The sequence below is a fragment of the Myiozetetes cayanensis genome, unplaced genomic scaffold (assembly GCF_022539395.1).
Source record: "Myiozetetes cayanensis isolate MyiCay16 unplaced genomic scaffold, myiCay2020 scf10, whole genome shotgun sequence".
Taxonomy (NCBI): Eukaryota; Metazoa; Chordata; class Aves; order Passeriformes; family Tyrannidae; genus Myiozetetes; species Myiozetetes cayanensis.
The window spans coordinates 3166796-3186831 of NW_026086605.1; the positions used below are offsets into that span (position 1 = coordinate 3166796).

General features: G+C 41.9%; 1 protein-coding gene across 1 annotated transcript in view; it reads right to left on the reverse strand.

Annotated features, from left to right (window-relative positions):
• Positions 1 to 9508, reverse strand: part of CPXM2 (carboxypeptidase X, M14 family member 2) — a 74124-nt gene extending 64616 nt beyond the window's left edge. The window contains exon 1 of the mRNA XM_050305344.1: positions 8936 to 9508. Coding sequence (XP_050161301.1) covers positions 8936 to 9263 — 328 coding nt within the window. The 5' untranslated portion in view covers positions 9264 to 9508. The remainder of the gene's footprint in view (positions 1 to 8935) is intronic.
• Between the last annotated feature and the right edge of the window lie 10528 nt (positions 9509 to 20036).

The following is a 20036-nucleotide window of genomic DNA, read 5'->3' on the forward strand; positions in this document are numbered from 1 at the left end:
CTCTAAGCAGGAAACTCAGATTTAGGAAGGTCTATCAGCCATTGCCTGGATGAGCTGTTGAGGTCCTACAGAAAGGAAAACCTGAACACAGGACTCTGGTGCTTCAGCCAACTGAGTGCCACCATGGAACAGGTGAACCCTGTACCTGACATATCCAAAAGTGTCTCTTTCTGGATGGTGAAGACCTGTTGCCATGTACCAGGATTTCTAAAGACAGGAGCTTCTTTCTTAGATTGCAATCTATTGGCAAGCACAAGACCTTATCTCCTCCAAAACTCTATATTTTCAGAAGTTTGTAACTACAGAAATGCACATAATTCTTTACTGTCTACTTTGTGAAGATCTAAGTTGTGTTGTGAGTTGAGCTTGGTCTTTGGGAATCCTGTTGATTATAGGAGAACAGTATTGCCAGGCACCTTGAATAATGCCCAAACAGCTCCAGGCTGATGTAAAATCATATAAAAAATCTGTCTGGCAATTCATTAAAAAAAAAAAATCAAACCAAACAACAAAACAAACAAACAAAAACACACAAAAACCCAACAAACAAAACAAAACAACAACAAAAAAACCAAAACAAAACCACACACAAAATAGATATGTAATTAACCAACACCACCTACCCCCAAAAAATCTCAATTAATCATGTTCACTATTAACTTTGAAAGCAGTTTCTATGTCAGTAGCTTAAAACTACAGAGAAGATACACTGTGTAGAAAAAAGAAGCAAAAAGACTGCCAGTACATGAACTATGTTTAACTTGTGTACACAACAACTTCAATTGTGTTCCTTGTTTAGCCTGTTGGATGCAGCAGCACCTTTGCAAACACAGCATCCTGCTAATGCTTGTGGGAAAGCAGGAGCAGAACTCTTGTTATTTACTATTATTTACAACCTTGTACATTTACAGGTGAATAACCACAAGCAAACAGAAGATTAATGCTTTATCTGGATACTTTCACTGTTAAATCAGATACTCAACTCCACCCATGGGTCACAGGTACTGAAGTCACCACGGTCCTCTGAACCTTGCCAGCTTTTTTGCCATTTCCTGCAATGTCAAATCCCAGTAAAGCATCCCCACATAACCCAGGCAGTTCAGGTTTGGGGGTCATTCACGTGTCAGAACAGCAAACCATTCACTCTTCCTGATCCAAGTGTAAAGTGAGTTTCTCCAGCTCTGACACAGTAGTAGTTATCTCATTTAATTTTTCAAAGGTGTTCTTGTAAAATACACTTTACAGTGTATTGGGGCTGACTTTCATTTATATGGCAGCTCCTTTAAACACCCCTCCAGAATCATAAAGTCACCTTAAAGCCTTTTTTTTTTGTTTAGAAAAATAATGTAAATCACTGAGGTAAGGAGGGATGAAGTCCTTGCCTTTCCTTCTCTCCATTTAACCTATAATCTGGTGCAAATCCTTGCTTGCTAACACCAGTATGTCACCCACCATAAGAGAAGTATTTATGTCCAAAAAGAGGACTTTAGATATCTATCAGCAGACTCACCACAACATCCTTTGTAACTCAATTCAAGCAGGGCCAGGGAGATTAACAGCTAAACACAAGTGCTCTAAAGATGCCTTAAGTGATCCCCACATACTTCCTCTGAAGCCTTCACAGGCACCCTGACTCCCAGAGTCACCATCTGGTATCTCTTCATTCTCCCCCTTGTTTTTCTCACCTCTTTTTTGTTGCCATTTGTAGAAAAGAGAAGCAGTTTTCCTTTTACACCTGTCAAGTTGATTTAGCACTGCCTGGTGACTGCATGCAGAATAAAACACCCTGCTCCTCTCTGACAGTGCTCCATCCCTTCCAGCACACAGCAGACACCCAGAGTACCCTGTTCTTCCCCACATTAGGAGGATAAAACCTCAGGGGAATGGAATCAAAAATACTCCTTTTCTGTGCTACAAGGAAACTGCAAATCTGTTTACATCAGAAGTAATGTAGTAATTGCAATGTATTTTACTAATGTTTCTTTTTGTTAAGCACTTTTTACTGCTTGATTAGATATGCAAAAACCCCATGAAACATCTTTTGAGTTGCCAGAAATAAAGAAAGGCTTCCAGAGGAGCAAGGCTTGCCCTTAAAGGAGATAGAAGTTCTCAGTGACCAGTATCATGCATGGCTTCTGAAAAGAAGTCCTCATCAGGAAAATAATCAGCCAAAGCGGTGTTAGGGACCCATCCTTGGGCTGGCCAGGGTCCTCTGAACACCCGTGTTCCATCATCCATGCGCTGAATTTAAAGGCAAATTTTAAAAGGCAAATAATTTTGACTACATCAGAGCTTTGCTTGTTCCCATTTTCCTTCGGTACCCAAAAACCTGGTGTCAAAGGCACATATTTATATTTCTATAAACCAAACAGTACCACAAGACATAACCTCACCAGAGGCCTGACAAGAAGCCCAGATCTAATGCATCTTTTGCATAATAACAAGCACAGGCAACAACTGTGTGTGAATACAACACTCAAACCCCAACTCTGTGCTCAGACAACCAGTCAGTCTTTTGGTAGACTGCTCTTCACACAGACACTGAAATGGGCAACACTTAAAAATCACAGGAAGAAAAGGCTCAGAAATTGAAAATTCAAGAAATTACTTCTTCTGCACCACAGCTTCTACTTGCATTATTCCATCTTTTTGACAGATTCTGAGTTCGCAGAGCTGACAGAAGTCTTCATTCCAAAACCAAAAGAAATAAGGGAAATTTGGCTGTGAACCATTGGATTGACCTGCCTAGCCAGCTCACTGAACAGAGAATAACATTAAAAACCAAGACTGAATTCAACTAATGAGTGCCTCATAATATGCTGGCATTTCAGGAACAAGCCTAGGCTCAGGTTCTTACTATTAAAATCTATTCAGTGAAACCATACTTTCTTTAAAGAGCTGTTTTTAAAGAGGTATTTTTCTCACCTTAAAAATTAGTTTGAATTCAGAGAAGGCTGCTGGGAGAATTATCATGGAAAATGGTTTTCTCTAGCATAATCAAATGTGTTTATTCTGATTTTTCCTTCCTCATGTTACATTATTCATTGAAGCCATGGGTAAGGAAAGACACTAATCAAAAAGGTTTGGCCAATTTTGAGGGTATTGCTCATTATTCATTCTTAGCCATCCTTTGTCCTCTTTTGTTGTGACATTCTTTAAAGGATGGGCTCTTAAATGGAATGGCTGTGTTACATTTCATTATTCATCTTATTTGTATAAGTGCTGAGGAGAAAACAGAAGCTGGTAGATGAAAGAAAGCTCGTTAAAAGCCACATGTTTTCATCTTTGCTTGTCACATCTGGCAATTATGAGGTGATACAGGTCATATTAAAATTCATGGGATATGCACCTAGGGCCAGTAAGTTCATTCTTAAAAGTTCCTATTATAAGAAGTTCAAGCAAAAGCTTTAAAATTAAAACATGTATTCTAGGTCATGCTCCACTTTCTGTAGGCTTCTCAGAGAGGGAAGTTACAAGGTTTAAGAGAGAAGATAACAATGGACTAGAAAGCAGCAGCTGGTGTTTACACACCATATGAGAAATTCTGGTCTTCCTTCTTCTTAGTTCCTGTACAAGTCATTTATCACTGAATAACCTCCACTTAACCACCAGCCTATGCACACAGTCATCTCCCAGCCCTCCTTTTACCCTCTGATGCAGTTCCCTAACCCAAAAGCCTGTTTCCCGTTCCCCTTGAATCCGTTTTACATTTCCAGCTCCCACCCCATTTCTATTCACACCTTTCCTCTACACTCCCCGTCACGCTCCTGAGCCACCACTGGCTCTGCTCCCACCCAAACCCACACCAGCCACCTGCCCTGTCTGGCTTTCAGTCCTTCCCTTCCACTCCAAGGCACTTTGCCAGCGTTCCCAGTGACTTCCTCACAGCCAGGGCTCTGAGACATCTCCCCACCTTCCATGTGCCAGCAAAGCTCAACTCGCTGGACTTCAAACATCTCCGGAAAAATTTGATGACTCTCTTTGCTCCTGGACTTCCTCCTAACTCTCGAGCTACACCTCCAGCCTGTTTCCAGTGTTCCCCCTTTCCACCTTTTCCAATTTTGCCAAGCAGTGGGGGTTCACAGGCTACCTTATCCTTCTGTTTCCTTCTGATCTAGCTGGAAACCTCGTGTATCTCGGTGACTTCTTAAGTGCGTTCAGCTGTCAGTTCAGTGCCTTACATATCACACTCTCAAATCTTCTTTCCAGTGAAAAAATTCAGCATTCAAATGCCAGTAACGCCATAAACTTGTCAGTTTTTAGCTTCACACACTCTTCAGATCTTTGTCACTATTTTGTGCTAAAATCTCCATTTTTTCCTGAATAACACCACTATCATTCAGCTTTTCTTCCCCATTCACTTATTGATTTCTGCCAGCCTTCATGAACTCATATCTTTATAAACACCTCAATTAATGCACTGTCTGTCTGTTGTTATACATCCAAATTCTCTCCCCAAGATAATTTTCGTGATTGCTTTCCTTGGCCATTTTATCCTCTCTTTGCCTCCTTTACTGACTCCTCCTCACACACGTGTCCCAGTGAGCTCCTGAGCCATCCAAGAGATTCTTATGCACTACATAAATGAAAAAGAAATAGAAAAACTAAAAACCTTCAGAATTACATGGTTGAACAGGTGGCAAATTACACAGAGATAAACAAATCTGGGGCAAATAAACAGCGATGCATCTGAGGAGTCTCATCAAGCCTGGGGAGAGCACTAAACAAGACAAGACAAAGGAAATCATCCTCACTAAACACAGACATACATTGGACTGTGCAGAGATCAAACACTGGGAGATTGGTGAAATACAAAACAAATGTGCCCTAAACCCCATCCTGAGTACTGCCATATAAACAGACACCACTGCTTTATTTTCTACATGCAATCAGAATTGAAACATGGCCAGAACAAGAACTGTAAAAAGTCTCGTAAATCAAATCAAAATCGTTATGGATTTATTTGTGGCAGATTTGGGAGCAGTAGGATTGCCAATGGGAACTGTTCAGTCATGACCCAGAGCAATGTGCAGCACTGAGAAGGGTTCCTTGGGCCCTCACCCCATAAACCTCTCAGTGATGAATTTTGGGCTGTGCTCGGACCCCCAAACTCTGAAGGCATCTGCCCCACAGATGGTAGGTGAGATGCCAAGTATTAAACTCTATTAAAGGCCTCATAAAAGAAAAACATTGATGTTAACAAGGCTCTTTCCACTGATGTGAATGGGTTTTGGATAGAGGCCTGTACAAACAAGGACGGAACTAGAAAATGGAAATACGTATATATACAAAAACATGTCAGTCCAACTGTTTACCTTCCAAGGATGACCCAGTGCCACTTAATTTATGAATCATTTAAAGGGCAAGGAGGCAGACTGATATTTCTGTTATCTGAAGCCAGTATTTGCAAATATTGATTCTTGTAATTTTATTTATTTTTTAAAATTACAACCCATTACAACCCCACTGGCCTCAACAAGATTTCTTCCTCCATTAGTATTTCACAGGTTACAAATATCTACATTCTCACCACCTTCAGTAATTATTAATTAATTAAATAAATTGAGTCCGTGTCATCTGTGTTGTGCTGTGTCCTTCAGACTGTTCCATTTGGTTTCCACTTGGATTCAAACCTGGGCTGATCAGCACCAGCTGCTCAGCCAAAGGGCAGATCACACGTTCCCATTCCCCCTCTTTCTTCATCCCAGCTCCCAGCCAGACTATTGTTTGTTACTACTAATTAATCTCGCATGCCCTGGCTGCCAGTGAGGCTCACAAAACCCCAAATTTTTATATTTACTGCATGTCCAATAAATTGATTCCACTTCTGAATAGATGCATAAACACAGAGTTATAAACATACATACACAGCACACATCCTTACCCAACCAGATTTATACTTATTATTCATGGATATCTGCTCGACAACAGCTATTATTATTTCTTGCTGGCCTCTTAACATCAAAATTTGAGAAAATATAGGTATGAATTAGTATTTGGACATCTCTGTGAAAGGCCAGATTTTCAGATCTTTGTTTCAAACCAACCCCTAGTGACATGGTAATAAGCTTAAGAGTCACTGCCCTGGCAGGACCTGACCCTTGCCTGCTTTTGAGTAAGAAGACAGGAGAAATTTCAAATATTATAGCCAGAATTTTTAACACTGCAGCTCAAACTGCCTGATAAATGCAATTTCCTGCTAAAGACCCGCTGTTTTTACTTACATCTTTAACAATTGGTGACCGTTTTCCTCACTGGGTGTTTGCCTTAGGGCTTATTATGCCTAGTGCAGTCAAAAGAGTTCAGCTGCTCCCAAGGAAATCCTAAGAATTTTCCCATATTTAAACAAGTCTAACAGCCACCTCGGTGAGTTGATGTCAACTGCCCATGAGCCAGATCAAGGAGCAGGAGTTTGGTGGAGGGGATCAGTTGTTTTAATTACCTCTGGCTATTTTTTTTTTTCCAGCTCATAGGCCTTAAAATCTCTTATTTCACAGGGCTGGTGAAAGCTTGGAAGCTCAGCTGTGCCCAAAGGGCACAAGCCTGCTGTGGGAGGAGGGACTGAGCCATTTCCAGCTGCTTTTGGTGGTGCATCAGGAGCCTCCACCCTTCTCCCCTTGACCTTGTGTTTGGCCGTGCAGAGGAGAGAAGGAGGCTGAGGAAGGACCTCACCTGACTGAATGCAGATATGAAATGAATGAGGTTAAGGTGGGAAGTGAAAACCAGTAGAGCAGAAGATGAATCCTGCATGTGTCAGTTGGCTGGCCCACAATGTAGTGTTTTCTGGGGAAGGAGAAAGTCTTTTTTCTTTTAAAAACTTTTCTAATTCCTTTATTTCCTATATAGAAAAATTAATGTGATTCCACTTCCAAACTCTAACATTCTTAGAAAATGACCAAATGAAGACCATCTGCAAGACTTCACTATGCTCCCCCAGGAGCTCAGCTCCCAGTGGGAGACAGTTTGAATATTATAATGCTGTTACTGCAACGCATAAAGCAAACCAGGTTAGGAAAGGATGAGCATTCCATAGGGATGAAGGTGGTTATTGGCACGTCTGCTGCCTTCTCTGCAGCTGTGAGGTGCTCACTGCAGCACATGGGGAATGAGGAAGATGCTTGTCTGTAAAGATAATTTAACTTTGCCCTCATGGAGTGGATGATATTCTCAATACTGCCACTTTTGGTGGAAAAATTGTGAAGTAACTTTAAAGACCATCTCATTCCACCCCCTTGCCATGGGCAGGGACACCTTCCACTAGCCCAGATTGCTCCAAGCCCCGTCCAACCTGGCCTTGGACACTTCCAGGGATGGGGCAGCCACAGCTTCTCTGGGCAACCTGTGCCAGGGCCTCCCCACCCTCCCAGGGAAGGATTTCTTCCCAATATTCCATCTAGCCCTGCCCTCTGGCAGTGGGAAGCCATTCCCCCTTGTCCTGTCCCCTATCTTCCCTGCCCTCCTGATCCAGTCTGTGGAGGTGGAAAGCAGAATCTTTTTTCTATTTCTTAATTAAAAAAAAAAGGCAAAAAAATCCCAATAAAAACAGTCTCAGATGACCTAATGTAGACTAAAATGACTGCACTGATGTAACCAACCTAATAAGCCAGACTTTGACATGGTCCAAGCAGCATCATCCAGTTGGGAAGCTGCTGCCTGGCTTTTGGCCCTGAGGGAGAGAGGACCACGGATGTCTCGTGTCTCTCCTCCCCCCACACAAGATATTTCCGCTGTCCTCCCTGACTTCTGCCTTGAGCTACACTGACAAGCCACTCTGCCTGCCCCACAAATGGTTTTCCAGATTTTAGAAGTTAGATTTTCTTACCACTGTCTATTAGTTTAAGAGCCCCCTCTCTGCTAATCAAATGCTAATTAATTTCTGTCGGTGTTAACATTAAATTTTAAATATTTTGTTTACTACCTAGGAGATGTAACTGGGCAAAGTTAAAGCCACTCTACAACCCTTGATCCTCTGTCTTGCTGTACTAATGGCTCTAAATCTCAAAATTTGTGCCATATGCTCCAGCTGTTAACAATAAGTAAGTATACCCAAAGTAAAGGGCAGTTCAGCTGTTGGGGACTGGGATTTGGCCCCAAATTTTACAGCTCTAAAGTTCATGGACCAAACTCACTCCTAAGTATCCCAAACCAGTAAAGTACCTACCAGACAGTCAGGAAACACAGAAAGAAATCACTCTTCTTTCAGTGTGGTGCAATTAGGTCTTACTGGGAACAACTGGGTGGTAAAAACTGATCAAGTTTCTGCAAACTCTAATAATTGCATATTTTCGCCTAATCAGGTGCAGAAAATAGAAAATGGAATTAAGGGTGGTCATTTGATGATAAGGCATTTTTGTTGCCGTTTAATTTCTTTATTTTTGCAGGTCAATAATTAAATGGAGCTTGTTAAGGCTTAGTCTTTTACAGGAAGATCTATGTTTACATATCTTCCTCTGGAGGGCTTCAGAGTGAAATCTCAAAGAAATTCACAGGTTTATAAGTAAAATCAATCTCAGATTAAAGTGAGAAGGGATAAAGAGAGGTGTCACAGAATGCAATCACCTTTTACTATGGAATCTGTCTCTGTTCTTTTGCTTAGAGAACAGCAGCTTTCACAACATGCCAGTTGTCAAGTGTAATTAAGAATAATTAAGAAGGAAAAGTCCACACACTAGCCAGACTACAGCAGCATGAAACCATTACAACTCCGAAATAATCTCTTTACTTGATAAGGAAAGGGTTAAAAAGTAGTTAAAAGTTATGCAGATCTGTTCTGTGGGATATTAAAAATTAAATGTGTTGTCATCATCACCGCCACAACCACATTTATTATTATTGCCAAGGCTGCCATGAACTGGGTATTCATTAATGCAAAAAGTTACAGGCAACGTGAAACTCAGCGGACTCCAAAACTCTGGAGGAGGAGGCGGAAAGTTACCTGGTGGCGTTTCAAGAATCGGTTTTCCTTTTTTGTTGTTCTTCTTCGGTTTTAACTCTTTCCTGCCGGGTTTGAACCCTGGGCGCTCCTCCGTCTCCGCAGCGCGGTTGGGTCCTCCCTCTCCAGGTTGCTCCGTGAAAGGAAAAAACTCTTCACCGGGATATGGAAAGGAGTAATAATGATCCCTGTTGGTAATTTCCTGCAGGTAATAATCCTGATCGTCCATGGGCACAGCCCGGGACACGTCCCCCAGCAGTGTCAGCCCCAAGGTGCAGAGAGCGAGGCAGAGCTGAGAAGAACACGAGCCTTTCTCGCTACGGGCAGTCATCGCTTGCTCTTGCAGGAATCTCCTCTGCGGGTGCTGGAACTTTACTCGGAAAGAGGGAAAAGAGAGTTTTGCTGGCTGCCAGAGCCCCCGGAGGAGAGGCAGAGGCTGCCTGCGGGAAGCGCCTCCGCTTTGGGCGAGTTCGCAGGAGTTGCGAGGAGCGCAGCGGGACGGGGAGGGGGCAGGACGGGATTCATGTGATCCTCGGGATCCTCAGCCAGACGGACAGACAGACAGACGGACAAACGCTCCGCTTCCCGGCGTTTGCCAGGTGGGATCCCCGGCACCGTCAGCTTCGCTGCTTTCCCTCTCCTGCCTCGCAGCTCTGGGTGGTTGGTGCTGCTTTCCCCCAAACCCAGAGTTAAAGAGTTTCCACCAAAGCCCCGAAGAGTTTCTTTAAGTCTTCCCACACGCAGCTGATCCAAGAGAGGGTTTACTGGAAGAAAAGTAAACTTGGCAGCCAGCCTGCTCCTCCCAGGCCGTGTCCAGAGGGTTTCCCTCCCGCTGGAGATGCTGTGCAGAAGGGGGTGGGCACACGGAGCCTGTGGCTGGCAGGGGTCACCTGCTGGCCCTGCCACCTGGGCGTGCAGGAAGATATATGGGATGGGGATTAGTGGCAGATAATCCTGACTCCATATATGTTGTGCTATATTCCCTTTTGGGCTATGGGTTCTTTTTTCTTTTGGCTTTTACAAAGTAGGATCCCTCTCCAGCACTAATTTCAGCCTCCCTTGTTTTAGTTTACATTTACATTACATCAATAATTTATATATAAATTATATTTACATTTATAGTACATAAATAATTTATATATAACTTAAATTAGTTTATAGATATAAAAGCATATTTAAGTCTCTATATAGCTATATCATTTTATATAACAACTTATGGTTTAAATAATATAGTTTAAATAACATCGTTTTATATAAGCTTACAGTTTGTAGTAGCCTATTTCATAATAACTTACAGTAAATTATCTATACTATAACTTGACAAGTACCATGTGCCAAGTTATAAGAGGCATCTCCTGGGGTATATGGAAAATCCCTGGAGTCAGTCCAGATGAAAACCAGAGAGAACATTGTTCTTCAGTGGCTCTTTTTCTCACTCTTTTTGGAATGATCCTGATATTTGTTCTCTCTGAAACATCTTCCCAACAGCCCAGGATGTTTTGTGCTACACACACGCAACCCAGTGTCGTTAATGAAATCAATTTGTGTGGGAGTAAAATCTTATCTTTCATCTTTTTCATTCCTCTAAAATAACCTTCAGTGCTGAAGGAAATGTGCAACAGTTGGCTTGCATGAAATATGAATTCCTACTCCTGTGTTGAAAACACCAGCTTATATTTTCATCATGTAGATTGTATTTCTTGCCATGGTCCAGTCAGCTGGGAGAAAGTATTACAACTGTTGCCTCAGTCTTTATTCTGCCTTCATACTCACATTTTTGTGCATTTCTCATAACTTTAATACCATAATAAACAACATTTTATAGCTCATTACCTGTATCTTTTGGTATATTTGGTTTCCAGACTGTGGGTGATCCTGCCCATATATACAATGGTCATCCTTGCTTTCTTAGTTGCTACCCCAAAAGGAATTTAGTGGTTCTATGGTGTCTGTTGTCCTTCCTTTTAGAAAAATGCAATTCTATTTTAATCCTTGATTTTTGCTTTTTTAAAGGTAAAATCATAAAACTATGGTGTGCTTTTTTTAAATATAGGAATTTCCATATTCTAAAACTAGAATTAAATATATTTCGCTTTTTCACTGCTTTGTCGAATTATATAAAGATATAGATATTTTTAAGTTCATTTGAGGAAAAGGTGCTTCCTATCAAATTTTTCAGACCATTTTATCTGTAATAGATTGGACTGTGCCCTTGGACACAGAGAGTGGAGGGACTGGGTGCAGTGTGGGAGCTGAGTCCTGCTGGCTGTGGTGTGTGAGAAGCAGGCTGCTTGTTCCCTGTGCTCAGGGGCAGGTTGAATATCCCCTTTTAGTGATTTCACAGATGCTCTTACTTTGTTTTCCCTTTCCAAAGTGTCCAGTCCTCTCTCCCCTTGATCCTGACTTCTGAGGGCAGAGCACAAGATACAGAATATGTGTATGATTTTGTTGCCATTTTACAGCACAGTCACTTTTATGCAAATATTATGAACATTCACATACCTAGAGAAGAAGTAGATAAATAAACTTTTCCATGACGTCATTAAGGACTTGGGGTTTTGGTAACTAAAGGAGCTTTAGCTGTGAAATCACTGTTTAACTCATTGTAGTGATTAAAGAAGGACCCAGAGAAACAGAAAATTATTTACATTTCCAAGCATAACAAGTGGTACTTTTGTAAAATACAAACTCAAGTGCACATTTATTAAAGACCTGAGGGCTGAAATTTGGGGATATTTTACATTACATGCATTTTGCAGTTTTACATGTGTACATTTCAATAAGGTGTGTATGTAAAGATCACGTGTTTTCTCTCCTATGTGATACCTGTACATTCTATAAAGAGACAACTGTGTGGGCTTTAATTAAAATTAATCCTATGTATTATAACATGATCTCTTCCTTTACTAGGTGAGAATGCAGAGTAGCTGTGTGTGTATGTAGATGTATGACTATAGCTGCATAGAGTTATAGCAGCAAAAACCTTCTCCTGCCAAGGGAAGACCTGAATTTATGTAATACAAAAAAAAACCATTTAAGTGACAAAAATACCCACCCAAATGCTTCCCACATCACACACCACAATCTTATCACTGTCTACAACTCCCTGACAGGAGGGTGTAGCCTGATGGGGGTCAGGCTCTTCTCCCAGGGAACAAGGGACAGGATGAGGGGAAACGGCCTCAAGTTGTGTCAGGGGCGTTTAGGTTGGAGATTAGGAAACATTTCTTCACCAAAAAGGTTTTCCATCACTGGCACAGCTGCTGGCACTTCGGTGGAGTCCTCGTTCCTGGAGGAATTTAGAAGACCTGTAGATGTGGCACTTGGGGACATGATTTAGTGGTGGTCTTGGCAGTGCTGGGGAAGAGTTGGACTCAATGACCTTGGAGGTCTTTTCCAACCTTAACAATTCTAGGATTCTTTGAATCCAATTGTGCTGTATGTTCATATTGTTTAAGTGAGGTGTTGGTGGCAAAATTAGGGGCCAAATTGTGGACCATCATGTTTCATCTCATTCTTTCATCTCTCCCTTAATGATTTCTGAATTTGCTGACAGACAACAAGCAACTGCATCAAAGCACTGAACATCCCCATGAAGTTTCCATGTGTTGCAATCACCTGAAAGTCCCTGCAAGGGCCTTCTCACCACGTGATCTGAGGTGAAAGCCACCACATGGGCTTCCATATTGCTGGAAACAGCAGAAGCCATGTCCAGGTGTGCCTACAGGGACACCTGAGCCAAAGGAGGAGCTTGATGAGCCATTTTCTGTGAGCCGTGGGGATGTGCCCACCAGGACGCTCAGAGGCACTCAAGGACAGGCAGGTTTTCCTGCACAACTCCACCTCCACAGGCAAGAACTTTGCAGGACATCAGGCAGTGCCATACCCACTCCTCCACCTCCTGCAGTCACTGCAAAGAACTCCCTCTTGTCCCTCTGTACTTACCTCTAAGAAAGATTTATTCATCCAGGCACAGCTATCAATATCTATTCCTGGGTATCAAACTCTGTCAATCACCAGGTCCCCTATATTTGTTTCACTTGAATTTTATTACTTTCTGTGGATGTGGATATGGGTATGGATGCAGTGCTGCCCCTTCCAGCCCCACCTCTGGTTTTGGGGTGTCCATGAATACAGCCAGCAAAGTCTATCTTTAAGCAGATTTTTTTTTTACCTGAGCTTGAGATGTTTTTACTATTTTTTTTCTTTTTAATCTATCAACATCCTAGAAGGATACAGCTTGAGGAAAGGAGGTGTTTTCTCTTCTTGGAGTGGCACAGGAGTATTAAGCTCACTGAAGGCTCAGATGTTTTGGGCCTGGGGGCTGTTCCTTTTGCCTGTGAAGTATCACAATAGCTTGTAAAAACTTGCAGCTGATGTGGAAGGAGATAAAGCAAACTCATATTTTTGCAGAGCAACTGGAACCAGCCTCATCCTCCCCTCCTGAACTGATGCCAGTGATAGTGTATAAGTCATTCTACACTTTGCTTTAAATCTTTGTCCTGCTGAAGTGAAACACAACATGCTGTAATCTGCAAACAAGCAGCGTTTCCCCCTTCTGTTCCCAAGGAGGATCTATTTGAAAGATGATGGTTTACCCTCTCAGCTGGGTTAATATTTCTCAAGCCACGTATTTTGAGCCAATTTCACAATACCCCAGGAAAAAAAAAGCACTCCCAGCTCTTCTTTGCCCCTTGCAAATCCTGGGAGGGATTTAGGTTGGATCTTAGGGGAAATTTCTTCGTGGAAAGGGTGGTCAAGCACTGGAACAGGCTGCCCAGAGCAGTGGTGGTGTCACTAGCCTTGGAGGGATTTAAAAAACCTGTAGATGTGGCACTTGGGGACATGGTTTAGTGATGGGCTTGGCAATGCTGGGTTAATGCTTGGACTCAGTGATCTTAAGAGATCTTTTCCAACTAAATGGTTCTGTAAAGTTCAGATTCAGGAATGCATTTTCACTTGAGAGGGTTAGAGTTGTATGTGTAAGCACCTTAATTTGTTCAAGACCTTAATTTGTATTCATACAACAGAGTCAATGATCACACATTTACACTTAATTCAACTTCAGACAACTTTGTGACTCCTGCAACTTCTCTTTGGAATATGTGCATCCTTTATTTTATCAGAGTAAAGCTTTGTGGTTGGAAAGAAAAGACAAAGAAAGAGGCACATCTCTGTTCCCTTGCCATTCCACAGCAACTTTCCGAGGTAGCACATAAGGTTTCTATATGCTTTGGCAACAAAATGACTCTAAAAATAACTTTCCTTCTGAAGACCGGTGAAGTTTCTGTTCCTTTGTACTTCGGATCTCTACTAAATCAGGAAGCACAGAACAGACAAGAAAATAGAATTACACTTTTTAGAGTAATTTTCTTTTCCTCTGAAAACGTTTTACTCCTGCTGTCAACAAGGTCAAACCAGCTCAGAGGAAACAGAAACCCAAAACTGACACTGGGAAATACAAAGTAAACCGAATTGAACATATTTATATGTCTCTTTGATGCCTATTTCTTACATATATAACAGAGACAGGTGCTAAGGTTCTGCTTACCTGTGTACCCCCCCATGGATCCCTGGGGTATCTTGGAATTTAACAGCCCATTTGCACTTGTTGATAAGGCAGATCCTTGAAAGAGTGGTTGTTACCACAAAAATTACTGGAAACATAAACAAGGAATCACATGGAGATGTTTTACTCAGTTTTAAGATACATTGATCTTTAAAGGGAATATATTTTACCAGGTGAGGAATACCAAATATACATTGAATCTTAATATTTGTCTCTGAGCATATGAAATAACGATACAAAACGTGAATTATCCTCATGAGCAGGCTCCTGTTTCCTTTGGGCAAACAGACTTTTAAACAAACTGATGACATTAATGAAGGCAATTATTTCCTTCATCAGTTGTTTACTTCAACTGCTTAGAAATGCAGTGTCCATCCCGACTGGGGAAATCATCCCAGAGCATTCTCCCTAACTTTTCTCCTAAGAACAACATGACCTTCAGATAATCATTCAGCACATTGCCTTTGTGCTGGTGTCTGAAGAAGGAGCCCGGATTGCCATGGAAACAAAAGTTCCTTGTTCTCTCATACTTCCCTGTGCTATGATAACACTTCCACTGCATGAACCCTTTTCGTAGCCAGAAGGGGAATTGTGGGATTTTCGTGTTTTGAGCACCTCAGAGTGATGGCTCAGTTCATGACAGAAATGCTTTGGATGTCAAGCAGAGAATTCACCCATCATCATTGTTATGGGGGTATTTAGAGCAGATCCATCTGCATCAGTCCATTTCTGCTGAAAAAATGAAAATTCTCCATGTACACTTGCCCGAGTTTCCTTTACTTTTTCCTTCTGTGCTGAACACATGAGAAGAGACAGCATTTCAAGAAAGACAAAGTTAACTTGTGATGTAAACAAAGCCAAAAAACATTTCTGACATTTTTGCAAAGAATGTAATAGGTTGTTTTTTTGGATTTTTTTTTTTCTTGTGATGGGCACTATATCTCTTCATGCCCCAGAATGACTGTAGATTTTATGTTGACAACACAGTGCCCTGGCATTTGGCAGCCACTGCTGGACCAAAGCCAGAAGGATTACCACTAGACTTGAGAGGCTGCCTTGTGATTAAAAATTCTGTAATACTAGCAGTACAAAAGGAGAACTAATATTATTCTTTCTAAGGCTATTTAGCTTTGGTGCCTCATCAGCACTGGAAGGGCTGTAGGTCTGCATTAGTCAATGGTTCAGATTTCTTTGCGTTGTCTAAAAATGGGCACATTTAATGTGCATTTTATTTTAACTGTAAAACTGGGATATCATTAAGACAAGAGGGATGACTGGAGGACAGTAGATATGTGGAACAGTTGGAGAAAATGGGATGAAATGCCCCTGCTGTGCACCCAGCCAGGACTGCGGGTGACGCGCGTCTGGAACGGCCTTTTTCGGTTTTCTTGTATGAAAACAGCCACTTCCAGCAAATTCCCATGGACATCACCTACCTGCCAACATCTGAATTTCAAAAAGTAATGACTCTCACATTTCAGTCTGGTATTTCCTGGACTGGAATTGCCGTACATGTGCCATGTGGAGTGTGAGCAGCATGTTTAACACATCCCAGGCAGCAGCAGCAGGGAAATGCAGCGTGGGGTTTGTCTGAAACCAACTTAAAGGTCATTTTTTTCCTGGGATTTCTTCAACATCCACAGCCTGAGAGGTCATGGATGGAACTCCACTGGGGACAGAAGATGGTACATAAATGTAGTAACCTTTGTCATGCTAAATGTGATGGAGCTGGCAAAGGCAACGTCATCAAAGAGTAGTCCTTAAAATTTCTATATTTCATGATTGTGTTTTTTAAATGGAGAACAGGAGGGAATTATTCCTTTCAGATAGAAGTAATATTCATGGCTGGGATTCGTTTGGGTGAATAAATGTGATATTTTCATATGATAACAACGTCTCTGCATAACTTAAGTCCAAATCCAAACAGATTCAATTTAATTTGGTGCAGCTTTTAGCTAATGTTTGAAGGTGGGGAGGTCTGATTTTGTTTATCTTCATAATCACATATTTTTGTCAATATTCTGGAAGCACCTTTCACAGTGCATTTATTTATGAAAACAGTGAAAATGCAAGAATTAAAGGGAAAGGAAAGCAATGAAATGAGTTTTCACTTGTCATACAAAAGGCATCAGATTCATGTCAGACTTACCCTACCAGATATGCCAATATAATTTCACAGCTGTGTAATAAACTTGTTTGAACTTGACTTATAGCCATTAAAAAAGGGCTTGTGCCAGCATGTTGGACAAAGCTATCTGAGGTGAAGTGATAGGATTTAAAGGCACAGTGAAATTTTAACGCTATGCAGATGCTTACTGAGGGGTGGCATACCATAAATTATAAAGTTCCACTGTTTGAAAGGCACTAATATATTTTTCCACGTGGGACTTGGCACTAATTCTGCCAAAAAAAGCAGGATGCTAAAGATTACCTCTTATTTTAAAATCTAACTTTAGTATTTAGTTTCCAAAAATCATAGAATAGCTTAGGTAGAAAGGGATCTTTGGGACACCAGCATTCCCCTTTTCAACCTCCTTTTTATGTTTAAATTAAAAGATCTCTGAGTGAGAGTGTGTGGTTGTATATCCTACTCCTTACTGGGATCAACACTGTTAGAGATATTATTGACTCCAACAGAGTTAGTCCCTCAAAAGTATCATTATCACTTGGGTTACTGAATTTTGATTTTGGAAACACAGCAATTTAGCCAAATACACCCCACAGTGCAGCTCAGATATGGGTTTGTTTGCCTCCCACTGGCTACGGCCAACATGATCCAAGTAAAACACTTGGGCTTCACTTGAGGCCAGATAAGCTTGTCAGCAGAGCAGGGAGCAATTTCCAGAGGAATCCATCAGGACTTTAGTCTCTTATCTCAGAAATAATGACAATGACAGTAGTGATAATATTCTTGAAAGGAAATCACTTGTGGCTAACAGGAAGAAGAGCTGCTGTCTCCTTTGAACGGCACCCAGACAAGGGAGGTTTCTTATTTCTTTTTTAGTGCCGTCACTGGATTGATTAAAAAACAAAAAAGTTGGCATGAAGCAATTTCAAAGTTTTCCTGGCATTTTTAAGGATGCTGTTGTTGCTTATGACCTTCTCTGTCTCTCCTTCCTACACATTTGCCTTGGGATGGGCTCCTGCTCTTATTAATCTTGTATGACGTTGATCGTAGTGGGTCAGGGGAGAGGTTGAGTCCAGGGCTAGCTGAGCAAGGATCAAGGTGCTTGTCGGGATGGTGAGGCATTATAAAGTCAAAGAGGCTCCCTGGTCCTTCAGGGTCACTTTCCCAGACTTCAGTACAATACAAATATTGCTCCCAGGACCTCCCTCCACACTCGTGATTGTGTTCTGCTTTATCTCCCCTCTCTGTTTCTCGGTGACCGCACGCTCGGGGCTCCATTTCGTGGAAGGCTTCAGAAGATTTGCAGTGGGTTTGGAATGAGATCAGCAGACCTCCTGCAAGGCTGGAAACCTGGGGAATGGGACATCTGCAGACATGAGCCTTGAGGTCGGCCTGATATTTTTGTAGGCCAACACTGTACCATAATTATCTTTCCCATCTCATTTCACAGGTGGTTTGAAGCTACATTAAGTAGGATGTGTTTTCTGAATATAAACATGCATTGTCAAATGCATTCATCATCTGTATTTTATTCACTTCAGACAGAAACTCACAAGAGGCTCCAGATCATTTGCAGGGAATGTTACTGAAGGCCTCTTTGTCAGCAAATAAGGAAAAATGAAAAAGTATCTCCTCTCTCTCCAGAGAACCCCATCATGTAGTCACATATTTTGATTATTTAATGTTCAGTGACAGCTTTAGGTTTTAAGGGTACTTTACATGTATTTTAAATGAGGTTACAGTCATATGAGGTCACAATTTTTTATAAATAGTAGAAGTCACTTGCGAACAGTCATTTGAACACTGGTTTTATCAAAAATGTCACACCCTTCCCATACATCTGGGTCATCTCTAACAAATTCAAACTGTTACAGAAGCATCATTTTTCCATCCTTAGTCCCTCAAGTCCCATGGAAGATAATTTATTTAGTAGGTTCTTTGGAAATGCCTGTCCCATTGTGTTGCCCTGTCACCAAGCTGTCTGTCTGCTCATTTTCCCAGATGTCTGTCTGTCTGCAGTGCCCTCATCACTGGTGATGCTGGAATTCCTGATGGATTTCATTTGAACTGAATGGAAAAAAAATCAAGATGGCAAATAAATTCCCTTTGCATGGTATGAAAATTGGCTGAATAGTAAAAACTTAGCCAAGTTAGTAACCCCAGGGGTGGAAAACTGCACTGGTGAATTTAATGATTTTCTGTTCTGTTTAGCTTGCTGATTTCTCAGCATAGACATAGCTTCAGACCAACCCAAGCATAGGAATTCTCTTGCAAAAAGGGCAATTTGGGGATGTGGGAGAGAGCCAAATGTACTCAGTTAGGACAGGGGAGCAGGAGATATGAAGAAAAAATGACCTCAGTGTGATGAGCAGCCATAGGCTGCTTATTAGAGAAGCCTAGAGAAATATCATCAGAAGTCATTAGAGAAGAATCATAGAATCATAGAAAGGCTTGTTTTGGAAGGGACCTTAAAGCTCATTTCATTCCACCCCCTGCTGTGGGCAGGGGCACCTCCCACTATCCCAGGTTGCTCCAAGGTCTGTTCAACCTGGCCTTGGACACTTCCAGGGATGGGGCATCCACAGCTTCTCTGGGCAACCTGTGCCATCAAGCCCTGAACAAAGAATTCCTTCCTAAGATCTAATCTCAGATTCTCCTCTTTTAGTTTAAAACTGGTCCCCCTTGTCCTGTGATTACCTGTCCTTGTTAAAAGTCACTTTTCATCTTTTTTATGAGCCTCTTTAAGTACTGCACCACCATCCCTGGTGTGTGATTTCCACAGCAGGCAGGGCAGGAGGGCAGATTGCTGAAAGCCCTTCCTGAGTGAGCTCCCAGACCTGTAGGCAGCACATCACCAGACGGACCGGAGCTTTGTAGGCACGTTTGATTTAAATCACATACATTCACCCTGAGTGCAAAGGAAGCAGGAAAACCTCCCTCACAATACCTGTCCTACCAATAGACTTGCCAGGTGTGGAATTCGGGTTGCAGCTAAGAATTTCTGGGGGCTTTTTAGCAGCTGTGAGGGTACATCGTGATTGGTCTCATGAATTAACATGAACCCAGTCTTTGGCAGCAGATCATCGCCCCTAGATTTTTACAACAAGCAGAGCTGTCAGCCACATCTCTCTTTAATTGCAGAGTTGTAATTATTTTGATTCTTGATTCAGCAGAGTCTTTGCTCTGAGACCTGGGTGAGTACCCTGTGAGCAGGGTGGGAATGTCCTTCCCAGTCTGAACTGCTTGGCATTCTGTGAACACCTCCTGTGAACACTGGCAAAGGGCTCTGAGCCACGAGGAGGAGAGTGCTGAGGCAGACACGAGGCTCATCAGTGGTCATCTCCCTGTACACCCCCTCACACGTCTCAGCAATTCACTGCAGGGCAGTGTCAGTTATTCAGACACTC